This window comes from Hemibagrus wyckioides, linkage group LG18, assembly GCF_019097595.1.
Source record: "Hemibagrus wyckioides isolate EC202008001 linkage group LG18, SWU_Hwy_1.0, whole genome shotgun sequence".
Taxonomy (NCBI): domain Eukaryota; kingdom Metazoa; phylum Chordata; class Actinopteri; order Siluriformes; family Bagridae; genus Hemibagrus; species Hemibagrus wyckioides.
Genome location: NC_080727.1, coordinates 5,741,482 through 5,755,696, shown reverse-complemented (window position 1 = coordinate 5,755,696; position 14,215 = coordinate 5,741,482). Strand labels below are relative to the sequence as shown.

At 42.6% G+C, this 14,215-nt stretch overlaps 1 protein-coding gene across 1 annotated transcript in view; it reads right to left on the bottom strand.

Moving 5' to 3' along the window:
- The window catches only part of sfswap (splicing factor SWAP), a 111,645-nt gene that overhangs the window by 2,368 nt on the left and 95,062 nt on the right, over nt 1-14,215 (bottom strand). The window contains exons 16-17 of the mRNA XM_058415365.1: nt 10,930-11,103; nt 10,151-10,223 (exon numbers count right to left, since the gene is read on the bottom strand). Coding sequence (XP_058271348.1) covers nt 10,151-10,223; nt 10,930-11,103 — 247 coding nt within the window. The remainder of the gene's footprint in view (nt 1-10,150; nt 10,224-10,929; nt 11,104-14,215) is intronic.

Genomic DNA, 14,215 nt, shown 5'->3' with positions numbered 1-14,215 from the left:
TGGAGGTCTGTTTTGCTATAGCACGTGACCTTCGGAAAAAACTGACTGGGAAAAGGAATTAGCTAGCATTTAAAACAACTTTACGCGATCTTTATCTGATGTGATCTCTGCAGGCAGACAGCACAAACCAGACAGGTTCAAAACGTTTTGGTAGAATTTCATTTTCTTACAGTAGAAGTGTTGAACCTGTCTTTTAGTCTTTTTCTGGCTGGGAGCCGAAAAATGTTTTCGTAGCACGCCACACTGTTGTGTACAGACACTGTAACATACTTTGATGCACCATAAACTGTGAAATTTACAACTGGCTATCACGGGGGCATTTAAACAGTAGGTGTGCAGTGCTGAAGGAACTGCGGTGGGCGAGATACCAAACAAATAAATATTGACTATCATCCCGGTGAACCTTTTACATATTTTTGCGTAGGTGTTCTGCATAATAAAGCTGAAGTAGGCTACAATTAATTCCCATTAAATTACTCAATAATATGCCAAAGGAGTCATCATCTTTTTTTTAATTTTTTTTTAAATAATAATAAAAACAACAAGCATCAGGACTGAGTGACAGCCCCGCCCACTTCACCCATCTCACTTCAGTAATCATTATCTGCTGCTCTCCTGTTCACATCTTTTTATTCAAGGGAAGCAGTGAAGAAAAAATAAAAAATATCTATCAATGTACAATAGATAGCTCAAAGAATGTAGACGCTTGACCATCAATCCAGGCAAAACAAACAGATTTTTTTAGAAATGTAAATATATACCGTTATAATAACTATTTAAATATAACACAAAGTAAGGAAGGGAAGATAACAAGAAAACAAATACATCCTGTGACCACAGACAGAAGGTGGATTTGGAGACCAGTTTTATTTAAATTATTTTAGTTTTTTTTTGAAGGGCACAAGAGAAAATATCTTCTTTTCTAGGTGTGTGTATAGAGTGTGTATGGCGTGTGTGTACTGTGTATATGTTGTGTGTATGTTTTGTGTACAGTGTGTGTATGGAGCGTGTACAGTGTGTGTACGGAGTGTATATGTAGTGTCTACTTGGTGTGTACAGAGTGTGCATGGTGTTCGTATGGAGTGTGTATGAAGTGTGTATGCAGTGTGTATGGAGTGTTTACGGAGTGTTGTATGGAGCATGTACGGTGTGTGCATGGAGTGTGTTTATACGTTGTGTGTATGGTGTGTGTATGGCGCGTGTACTGTGTGTGTACAGAGTGTGTACGTTGTGTGTACAGAGTATGTACGGAGTGTGTATAGTGTTCGTAAGGGGTGTGTATGAAGTGTGAACAGTGTGTGTATGGAGTGTGTATAGTGTGTGTATGGTGTGTGTATGGAGTGTGTACGGTGTACAGAGTGTGTGTGGAGTGTGTACAGTGTGTATGGAGTGTGTACGGTGTGTATGGAGTGTGTACGGTGTGTATGGAGTGTGTACAGTGTACAGAGTGTGTGTGGAGTGTGTACAGTGTGTGTGGAGTGTGAACAGTGTGTATGGAGTGTGAACAGTGTGTATGAAGTGTGAACAGTGTGTGTATGGAGTGTGTATAGTGTGTGTATGGTGTGTGTATGGAGTGTGTACGGTGTACAGAGTGTGTGTGGAGTGTGTACAGTGTGTATGGAGTGTGTACGGTGTGTATGGAGTGTGTACGGTGTGTATGGAGTGTGTACAGTGTACAGAGTGTGTGTGGAGTGTGTACAGTGTGTGTGGAGTGTGAACAGTGTGTATGGAGTGTGTACGGTGTACAGAGTGTGTGTGTACGGTGTACAGAGTGTGTGTGGAGTGTGTACAGTGTGTATGGAGTGTGTACGGTGTACAGAGTGTGTGTGGAGTGTGTACAGTGTGTATGGAGTGTGTACGGTGTACAGAGTGTGTGTGGAGTGTGTACAGTGTGTATGGAGTGTGTACGGTGTACAGAGTGTGTGTGGAGTGTGTACAGTGTGTATGGAGTGTGTACGGTGTACAGAGTGTGTGTGGAGTGTGTACGGTGTACAGAGTGTGTGTGGAGTGTGTACAGTGTGTACGGAGTGTGTACGGTGTACAGAGTGTGTGTGGAGTGTGTACAGTGTGTACGGTGTACAGAGTGTGTATGGAGTGTGTACAGTGTGTACGGTGTACAGAGTGTGTGTGGAGTGTGTACAGTGTGTACGGTGTACAGAGTGTGTGTGGAGTGTGTACAGTGTGTATGGAGTGTGTACGGTGTACAGAGTGTGTGTGGAGTGTGTACAGTGTGTATGGAGTGTGTACGGTGTACAGAGTGTGTGTGGAGTGTGTACAGTGTGTATGGAGTGTGTACGGTGTACAGAGTGTGTGTGGAGTGTGTACAGTGTGTATGGAGTGTGTACGGTGTACAGAGTGTGTGTGGAGTGTGTACAGTGTGTATGGAGTGTGTACGGTGTACAGAGTGTGTATGGAGTGTGTACAGTGTGTGTGGAGTGTGTACAGTGTGTATGGAGTGTGTACGGTGTACAGAGTGTGTGTGGAGTGTGTACAGTGTGTATGGAGTGTGTACGGTGTACAGAGTGTGTGTGGAGTGTGTACAGTGTGTATGGAGTGTGTACGGTGTACAGAGTGTGTGTGGAGTGTGTACAGTGTGTATGGAGTGTGTACGGTGTACAGAGTGTGTGTGGAGTGTGTACAGTGTGTATGGAGTGTGTACGGTGTACAGAGTGTGTGTGGAGTGTGTACAGTGTGTATGGAGTGTGTACAGTGTGTACGGTGTACAGAGTGTGTATGGAGTGTGTACAGTGTGTATGGAGTGTGTACGGTGTACAGAGTGTGTGTGGAGTGTGTACAGTGTGTATGGAGTGTGTACGGTGTACAGAGTGTGTGTGGAGTGTGTACAGTGTGTATGGAGTGTGTACGGTGTACAGAGTGTGTGTGGAGTGTGTACAGTGTGTATGGAGTGTGTACGGTGTACAGAGTGTGTGTGGAGTGTGTACAGTGTGTATGGAGTGTGTACGGTGTACAGAGTGTGTGTGGAGTGTGTACAGTGTGTATGGAGTGTGTACGGTGTACAGAGTGTGTGTGGAGTGTGTACAGTGTGTATGGAGTGTGTACGGTGTACAGAGTGTGTGTGGAGTGTGTACAGTGTGTATGGAGTGTGTACGGTGTACAGAGTGTGTGTGGAGTGTGTACAGTGTGTGTGGAGTGTGTACGGTGTACAGTGTGTGTGTGGAGTGTGTACAGTGTGTATGGAGTGTGTACGGTGTACAGAGTGTGTGTGGAGTGTGTACAGTGTGTATGGAGTGTGTACGGTGTACAGAGTGTGTGTGGAGTGTGTACAGTGTGTATGGAGTGTGTACGGTGTACAGAGTGTGTGTGGAGTGTGTACAGTGTGTATGGAGTGTGTACGGTGTACAGAGTGTGTGTGGAGTGTGTACAGTGTGTATGGAGTGTGTACGGTGTACAGAGTGTGTGTACAGTGTGTACAGAGTGTGTACAGTGTCTTTACATGTGCTTCAGGACATGTCTGTGTAGCTGACAGGGTCACTGAGACTCTCAGCGTATCGAAGCCTGCCTGTGACTAATGCAGTTGAAATTCTCCTTACTAAAAACTCCTCTGCTGTTTTTACTGTCTGCCTATACGTTTATACATGACATTCATTTATGCAACGGGAAGCGTTTCATCCGAGGACATAACGCGCATTGACGTAGCAGCATAGCGCCATAGTCATTACATGATACGGGAACAGGAGACGCAGTGTACTTGAATGTCAGCTGCTGCTTCAGTGATGATGTGGGGTGATTGGAGATACGCGCAAGCCGCTTCTACTCGCAATCTGATAAAGCTAATGTTTCACCAGTGACAGCTTAATGCTCCATGCCTATTTATGAGAGAGCCGCCTTCAGCACCTTTTCATCGAACCGTTCAGTCGAGCTGTTCCGGTTTGAAAGCAGTCCAACCTGGAGAGTCCGCATCGCGTTGTGGAGATATTCAATCTCTTGGAGCAGGAGGCATTTTCGTAGGAGGAAAGCCAAGATGAGCTATCGCCCGGCCCTAGCCTCGCCTCGCCTCGCCTTGTCTGGCCTGGCTGAGATATCGATCCAGAAATTCCAATACCCGACCCCCCCCCACCCAAAGAAAAAATCATAAAACAAACCAACCAGTGACCGAATGCAAACATGCTCGTCAGCACGCTCACGCTGAACACTGTGGTGAGGAGGCGGATAAATAGAGCGCTGAGGGGGATGGCGGTCCAAGTGCTGAATAAAACTCAGCCAAAGCAGAACAGTAGAATATGCTCACAAGCAATGAGGGGAAAATAACACAAAAAGCACAGAAGCAGGCATTGTGAAAGAGCTCTTCTGCCCTTCTCGCTTATTTGTGTCAATTCAAGTCAGCTTTATTTATACGGAGTGTTTAAAAGACAGCCTCTTTCATTCAGATCGAAAATGAAATAAAAAAAAAAAAAAAGAGAATAAAAACATAAGGGATGGAAAAAAACTGGGCTGAAACAAAAGACAGGGCTGCTTGATACTTTACAAATAAAACAAACTCAAATGCCAAGAAGAAAAAAAAAAACGTTTTGAAACGCAATTTTAAAATCTGCTCAACTCCAAAAGTAAAAAATGGAGAAAATCACATTTAAAGATTTCATTCCAGTGAACACTCTTACCTAGCATGTCTACATTTCTACTGGCAAAAACATTACTGACAATTTTAAAGAATTCATCTGAGGTGTAAAAAAAAAAAAAAAAAAAAAAAAAATCACTCATGGCAAATGGCTAAACATGAGCATCAATGTGGGCTGAAATCTGTCCCAAATCCCATCTTATGCATTTCTACATTGTTGTGCAATATAAACGGTGTGAGGAGTGTGTTTACACTGGACATTCCAACAAGAAGAAGTGCACTTCCAAGTACCTGGATGATGCACTTATTTAACCGAAAAACAAAGTGTGGAATGTTGGACACTTACAGCTTTGCTTATGTAGATTTAAGGGGGTGGGGCTACCAGGCACTGACGCTGAATGAGGAAAAACTTTCAACATGGCAGACAACTAAAGACATTTGAGATGGCAGGTTTCTCATCTACCATGTGGAAGGCCCGGGTTCGATTTCCAGCCAGTGCCCAAACTGGAAGCAGTACTGGTCCTAAGCCAGGATAAAATGGGAGGGTTGCGTCAGGAAGGGCATCCGGCGTAAAACCTGTGCCAAGTTGTTGTGTGGACCAGTTGGACTGTTGTGGCGACCCCTCACACACATAGAGCAGCCGAAAGATCAACAACTACTCTTTTAAAAGACATACACTAGACCGTAGAGTGCATAGTGTGTAGTGTACAGCACACCATTTGGGACGCTGTTTGTTCATAGTAATGGCATTTAAGCATTTTAACAACGCTGTCCTGGACAGGGAGTGTAAGCGCTCTTCTTTGTGTTGATGATGTTATGACTGCTCAGGAGCACTGCAGACATTCTGACTGCTGTGTTTGTTAATATGTTTACAATCAGAAAGCCAAGGCGGGGTTAGAATCAGACTAAATAAAAACATTTCCTTGTTGTTTGGGTAAAAGATATTGATGTTTTCTTAAAGAAGAGACTTTAAAGCTTATAGGTTCAGATCACAATTCTGCCACGGTGACATTCCTACATTCAGATAATGCCTTACTGTCGGATAAAGTTATCCGTTCATAGCTCTTCGGTCATCCTGAGAACGCTTTAATTACGTCTTATTACACCTCCAGCACGATACTTATCCAACATTCATCCAAGACCTAATCCCACTTGTTCTTTATGCCATTTATGAGAATAGTCTGATAATACTCTGGCTTATTTTGCGGGTCAATTGGCAAACAATTAGAAAACGTCGAGATATCAGTGTTGAAGGAAAAAATAAAAACAGCAACCTGCATTGCATCAGTGAGCTCACAGCCTATGAGTGTTGCTCTACAGCACCTAGCTCCCCGGCGAAACTGAGATACAGCGCTTCCCATGATACAGTGAATCATTACAACTAACCAGATTGCGGCAAGATCTTCATGGTCATTACAGTTCATCAAATAAACACAGCTGCGTGGCTTGCAGAGCTCAAAATGGTCACCGAAAAAAAAATAATAATCTGTTTTGCACATGGATGCTGCAGCTGTTGGAAAGAAAGAGTTCTCACACACAGTTTTGCTTCACGTCCTCATCCACGAACGATGGCGGTTCCAGCGTTCTAGTCTGTTTTATATTTATTGTGCTGATGGAAATTCATTTGCTCCACTGTTTATTAGAGCCTCAAATATTCCACAGGATTCCACAGGGGTGCAACTTTAGTCTCTTTCCACAAGGCAAATTTTGTGTATCGCATTACGTGCTAGTTAGTTTCAATCACCAGGCGCAAATGGTGTTAGATAAGCAGTCGTCAAAATATCGCCCACTTTCCTCCTAACTGCGTCAATTCAGACTTTTTTTTTTTTTTTTTAACCCACTTCCCAAAAGAGTGTCAATCTTTTCGGACTCTAGACGTTGGCTTGTGTTCTTGCAACCTCCTAATTACTTCTTGCTGAATTGTATGATGTGTGTAAGAGAAAGAGGAGAAGAAATTAGTAACATTTGCCCATGTAAATGCTCTGGAAACACTCCAGTGCCACAGACTCTATTTTTCACACTCATTTACTCTCACATGAGGGCTGCACAGCATAAATATTACAAGAGAAAGATATTTTAAAAAAGCTGCAGAAATGAGCTAGCAATGTTTCTATAGTAACAATTCATTCACAGGGATTGTGACACGATTGAGCAGACAAATATCCATCCATCCATCCATCCACCTGCCCATCCATCCAGCCGTCAGTCCATCCACCCATCCAACGCACTTATCCATCCATCATCCATCATCCATCCATCCATCCATCCATCCATCGAGCCAGCCATCAGTCCGTCCATCCAGCCAGCCATCAGTCCGTCCATCCATGCACCTATCTGTCTATCCATTCATTCATACATCTATCTATCTATTTATCCATCCGTCCATAAACCCACCCACACACCCATCCAGCCAGCCACTCAGCCATCAGTCTGACCATCCAGCCAGCCATCAGTCTGTCCACCCACGCACCCATCCATCCATGCATCCATCCATCAGTCCGTCCATCCATGCACCCATCCATGCATCCATCTGTCTACTCATTCATCCATCTATCTATTTATCCATCCGTCCATCTACCCGCCCATCCATCCATCCACCTGCCCATCAATTCAGCTGTCAGTCCATCCATCCGTCCGTCTGTCTATCCATTCATTCATACATCCATCTGCCTATCCATCCATCCATCATTGTATAAAACATCATTTCTATAACAGTTCATTTATTAATAAGAAGCCAATTTCATTAATTGTTCTGTTATTCAAAAAAAATAAAACCGGTTTAAAAAACAAATCTTTGATATGGTAAAGTTTTTTTTTTTAAGGCACACTTTTCTTTTTATTACTGATTGAGTCTCTAGTGCCAGTGCTTTGTAAGTGTCAAAGAGGACAGGGAACATTGCCTTTTTTTGTAATCTAATTTACACCAAGAGACAGAACACAAGTGTGTGTTTGAGAGAATGACTATTTATAGCTGCTATAACAAAAGCAATTATGCTATAAAACAAGCAACTTATTATGGAGATGTTCTACGACATTTTAAATAAATACTATAACAAATTCTCTAACAGAATGACGTGAAATTCTTTTTTTTTTTTTTTTTAGGCATAAAATACTTTGAGACGCTCTGCTACAGAAAAATAATAAACCACCCTCTTCATCTGTTATTCCGTACATACGACATTAAAGAAAGATTCCTCCATTTTTCAACCTGACCTCTAACCACCTCAGATGTAGTGCATGTAAGATTATCTCATACAGCCATTTTAACATGTTTTTCTGTAAGATAAGAACAGAAAACCATGGAATCACAGGGGAGTTGCTGGGGTAGGTGATGACATTTATGTGAAAAATGCATTTTCTAGACAACCTTCAAGAGGTTTTGTCTCTGTACCACGAAAAAGGACTGAAAGATGCTGAAAAATTAAAACCTGCATAAAAGACCAAAATTAGTGCTTGAATAACTTTGACTGAAGTTGCCTTGATAACAAAAAAAAAAGCTTTAGTAAAATATTCTCTCGTGTCTCATCTTAAGACCTTTAGACTACACGTTTCTTTTGACTACACAGAGTTCTGGCATTCTTTAGAAAACGCATTGATATGCATTACTGGTTCGTCTCAGGCTTGGTTTGTGGACGGAGATCGATATTAGGTGAAATTTATTTTGTCCTATGATCCGACAGATATGCAAAACATACCGGCTGTGGCTCACAGAGAGCTTGTACAGTTATTGTGCTGGCTTCGACAGCTTCTTCCATGGCCTGACATCTTCAATAAAATCAGAATCAATGACTGAGGTCTTCCTAAGACTGCCTCCTGTTGACCGGGCCATGTACCGGTGTGTCAGTTTACTGTAACAGATGCTGTCAAGTGTCGGTGCGAGCTGTCCGTCAATACAGTCTCACCAAAAAAAGTCTCATTGAGTGTAACCCATATAGATATAATACAGTCACGTATTTTAAACATTAAGCAAATTTATCAACTTCTCCTTGACTTCCATTGTAAGTGTGGACCTCAGGACAGAAAAGAAAAACCCACACATTTTTGTACATAGTAATCACTCATATGCTACAGACACAGCAGACAGTCTGGTTTTAAAAAATGATGGAGTATTCCTTACAGGGTTGCTTAAACTTTAAGAAAACCTTGAAATGCAGACATGCCAACATTGCTAGCAAATAAATCCTAGAATGTATGGAGGAGAAAAGAAAGAAAACACCAGGGCAAATGTCCAGTGTGGCCACTACGAAAAAGAAAACAACGATGATGCTTCTCATTTTCTGACCAAAAAGCACACAGTCCCAAGCACTTGGTTTCTATTGGCTCACACCACCGAGCCTCATAAACTCGCAGGTCTAATTCACTCATATAATAAAGTCAACATGGAGTAAATGTGATTCCAGTAAATTCCATCCTGCGCCCTTTCCCCCTTTCGGGTGAACTGGCTTTTTCTCTTTTCTCTTCTAAATGCTACGTCGTGCAATATATCTCTCAGGGAAGTATAATAAAGTATCTTACACGCACTTGCTATCTCTGCCTCACACACCTTAAATTCATTTCACCAGATTTGCTCGAACTCTCCCTCATTCCCTTGTGCTAATGACAAATTAATAAGATGCTAGGTCATCCTTTACACTTGATGATTATCTCCATCTAATCAGACTCATCAGTCACCTTTCCCTGCCCCAATCTCCAACCATGTGAAATAAGCCTGAATAAATTACAAATGTTTTTAAATCAGTTTCATGGAATGTGAAAAAGTGATAGTGAGTAAACCCCCCTCCACACACACACACACACACACACGCCTGTACGAATATTTGTTTGTGTTATCAGTAGGAGCTCTATGTTCTGTCAGCAGCTGGTGGTTTTAATAGGAAGCATCCCTTCACTGCTAGGTGCTGTCCGGGGGTTCAGTGGTGTCAGCATCACTACGCTGTGCTGCCAACAGAAATCACAAAGAGCTCCAAGGCTCTGCAACTCTATCACCACCAGGATATTGCTTCAGCCACAATAAAAGAGTGCTTAGCAGTGTGATTTTGCCTTCTGCATGCAATCAGACGACCGTAAGTGCAAGAAGTGGCAGCTAAGCAACAAGCGCCGCGTCGTAACACGGGTTTGGCGAGCGCGTTTTCATCCTCGTGCGTTCCTCGCATTTCCCAACATAGGCCCAAGGGAAGAGAAACAGATAACCAAACATGCACAAGGCATTTTGTTTGGAAAAGACGAGGGCAGAGATCAGCCGAAAGCTGTCGAGGGTGACAGCTGCACGGCATCAGCTTGCTGAAATGACATTCTTTTTCTTCTTGCTTACAAATACATACACACACACACACACACACACACACAGAGAGACAGACAGACATGATGGGATCAAGAGGCAGATGAATCGGTCTGAAAAGGAATAAAACACATGGGGACATTGCTGTGCTGTTATAGGAAAATAATCAGTGACGGTAGCGTGGTGTGACCCGCTGCGATACGGTGTTGCTGTCGCCACCCTGATGTTGAATATTTCCCAATAACAGCACGTCCACATAAATGGAGAGAAATGCTCATCATGTTTTGCCTACATACCTGAGTGATTTTGGTTTGAACTGAAGAAATAATGGTCGACGACACTTGCTTGTCTTTTTCCTGGGAAGCATCCCTGTAAAAGAAAATGGCACAGAACAAGGATGAGGTACGCGTCAGGAATCGGAGGGACTACTAGAGGATTTTGTAGGAACTGGTCCGTATTAAAAGCTGTAAGGACAGACTTGGGCAAATAGGAAGTCCAGATCTCTGACAGGAAAATACAGAACTAGAGAAATGCTATGAAATATTCATCCATCCCCGGAAGAACTGAGACGAGAGTGGCACACAAAACCCTACGGGTTTAACTTTCTTTTTCTTTTTTTTTTTTTGATGAAACCTGAGAAATTCTGACAGACTACTTTTATATACAGATGTCCCCTGTGGTGATTTGAATAAAACAATCAATAATGGGGAAGGAACAACAATAACAAACGCAGTGTGTTCACTTCATTCTTTTTTTCCTTGCGTGTGTCAAAAACACATTCTGAATCGGAAATCACTCTGCGATCCAACGCTTTCATGTTTCATTCAACAGGTCATTAGTCTGGATGTCAAATCATGCCAAAACCGCAGGAAACTTTAAAAGAAAAGCGACGACTTCTTTTGTTGTGCTGGCAATGTGAGATTCACTAAAGAACACTGTGGGACACTGCTGTGAGTCATGAGGAAGGAAGAAAAAAAAAAAAAAATAGAACAGAAAAAAGAAATTTCTAGAAGCACGGCCATATATAATTCACAACACACACCTCCCATAGCACGCTAGCATGAGATTACTCTACCTGGAGCTCCTTAGGCTAGACGTGGGGCTAGATGTTGGGGAGGAGCTAGCGGTGTGGGTGGAGACTTTCCTTATTGCTCTACCCCTGTCTGATGAGGCTGTGGGTGACCTGGAGGAACCCTTCGAGTGATGCACTGATTTTGAGGACTTCTTCTTTCTCCTTTCGTGAGGTGATCTAAGACAAATACATAAACAGGTTTATATTAAAACAACTCTAGGAGCTAGTACATGCAACAACACTTGAAATTTCAACGGCACATAAATTCATTCATTACTCATCAGTAACCACTTAATCTGGGTCAAGCTGATCCCGAGTCTATCCTGGGAAAGCTTGTGAGTTGTATGGTGGGAATATACTTCCTGGACGATTTGGCAACACACACTCATTCTCACACAAACACACAGTCTCTCTCTCTCACACACACTTTCACTCAGACATTCATTCGCACCTAGGGACAATCTAGAATAGAGAACATGAAGGAAACCCGCAGAAAAATTTCCGCACAGACAGTAACCCGAGCTTAGGATCAAATTGGGGGAGCTGGAGCTGTGAAGAGACAACACTGCACCACCACGTCTTCCTTTCTTAAATTAGAAAATGGAGTGTTTCTGCCTCATAGCTGCAGGGTCTCTGGTTACGCCCTGACCTTGGATTATTGTCTGTGTGAAATTACACACATTCTATTCGGGTTTGTATGGTGTTCATACATGGAGGTGGACTACCTGTACTAAATTATGTACATAAAACCACTCCAATCTCGCTCCCAGTGCTCCTGAGATAGCAATACCAGAAGATAAATGACTGATAATACGCTGCCAGTGCATACTGACAATTGCCATGAACAGATGTCACTAATTTCTCTAAAGAACCAAAGATCATGTCAGAAAAGTTCGAACAGCTCCTGATGTTATAACGCAATAATTATCTTTCACACATAACTTATTGCAGTTAACAAGTCAAATCCTCTTCAGATAAATGACTCCACTCAGACTTTAATAATATCTTCATCATTCTTCACAGTTCTGCCTGTTCATGAAAGCTAAATATTTCCCAGAAATACAGACATTCAGTCACATCTTATATGAAGCTCGAGCACCGGCTTGTTTTTTTTTTCTTATTTATTAAAAATGCTTAATAGCAGCACCCAATTTGCATGGAACTATTTTGTTTTCTCCAAATGTCAAACCCCGAGAGGTTTGATGGCCATTAGCCATCCAGCAAGGTGAGGAAAAAAACCCCAGTAACACTTGCATCTATACTGTATATAAAAAAAAAAATATACCAAAGGCAACTAAGAAAAGCGCTTCCTTCTTTCTCCAGAGAATATGTGGCTTGGAGCAGAGTAAAGAGTGTGTAATGTGCACTACATAGCAGTATAATCAATGTGAAGGCATACAGTGCTTCGGCACACTTGCTGCAAAAACTCTGGAGCAATAAAGTCAAGCTGGGCTCCAGTTACAGGAGTGCAGGGTGGTCAAGTAACTCATTTCCGAATCGGATACAAACGGACATGATTCAAGTGAATGACTTGGCCCTTTCTCATTCTTTTAACAGCAGCTCGGAATTGTGCTTTGTAATCACTGAAAGGTGAGAAGTCATTCGGGAAACGGTAGGAGTTGAGGCAGTCTATACGTGGGTTTGGAGCACATGAAACTTGGCACGGATTTAGAAACCTTATTCGCATAGCGTACTCGAGAGAAACGTGATCGAGCGTACTGCACTACTGGGGGGGGGGGGTCGGGGGGTGGAGACTGCAGTGTTTCTATGGGCGGAGGTTGTGTCGACACTACATGCTAATCCTTAAATTTGTGACGGAAAGACATGCTCTGAGATATGGATGCCTTGTCACCATACAAAAATCATAGGCAAAGTGTAGAGATGGAAGAAGACAGCCATTATATTGCAAGATGGAAAGGTCACTATAGTTTATGTTCCAGGTTGGGAAGAGATATGGACTGGAATTTTGTGCTACTCAGATTTTACGTTCATATTGGCAGATGTGCGTGGTCAGATATGAAGCATGCTAGAGAAAGAGAAACTACTTTTTTCTTTGGGAGTAGGCAGGAATTTTGACAAGAGCAGGCAGGAATGGGATAAAAATCAGTCCAACTGACACCTCTAGACGGAGGTGTTAGGGTGATGGTATGGTGCTCAAGTAAAAAGAGCCTCGAGACTTGCAATTGCACTTTGTGCAAACTTTTATTTCAGAACATTGTATAACTCTTTAGATCTTCTAAAGGCTCCAGAGCCGTAATGTACAAAATCTTTTCTTCATGGTTACAGTGGCCACTAAAAGCCTTGGTCCTGCAGGACCACCCCTATGATGACAGCTCTGAAAATTTACATTGGATGCTCTCTCCTCTCATTCTGAAAATGCCTCTCAGCTCCAGCATACATTACTCTCATGTGGCAGGTGATTTTTATCCAAAATGACATCTGAATGATACAATCTAAGGACACAGATGTTCTAACAAATGCTTTAAAGATGGAGTATTGTGTGCAGGGTGCAACACTACGGGAGCCAAGCTCCCAGCTGAAAGCCACTGCTATTCCTGGCCTTGCTTCCTCTCTCATCACACATGCTGAAAGTCTCTGGTGCAGAGGAAACATAGAGTATAATGACACAAGATGGCACTTTTCAAAAGCAAGAACTTCTGGCTGTCCTTCCAGGAGAACTTTGAATGAGGAAAGACATTAGGAGGAGGTTTCTAGCACAATTCAGCCTGAACTATAAAAATAATTAAAAGGTGCTGAAAAAGGGGACTATGCTTCGGAGGTTACTGCGACCTTTACTCAGAGCTATTCTTTAATAATTCAAAATTGCTTTCGGGTCAAAAGTGAAACAGAGTGGAAATAGAAAGATGGTCAATTGATGATGTCAGGCAGAATATAACAGTATCCGCAGATTAGGTGCTGCATTTGGACTAGCATAACACTCGCCTATAGAATTTACCAGCTGGAGAGTATAAAGATTAAAGCTTTTAGTCACATCTACTGAAGATCTCCTGCTAATGAGGGTCAATCAAGTGCATCACACTTTCTTCTTATTCCCACGGGCTGACTGATATCAGACTCTGTAGATCTGTTCGGGTTTGTCTAGCTCATTGTTTCAGTGCCCACATAAGTTCTGTCAGCCTCAAGTGAGCCTTAAATATACAGAGCGACATGTCAAGGCACCTAGCAGGCACTCGAGTGCCACATATTCACTCCTTGTAGTGAGCCCTAAGAAACCCTCCCTTTTCAAGGTGCTGTAAAGCCTGTTAATGAGGCAGGCTGTCTCAGGCAG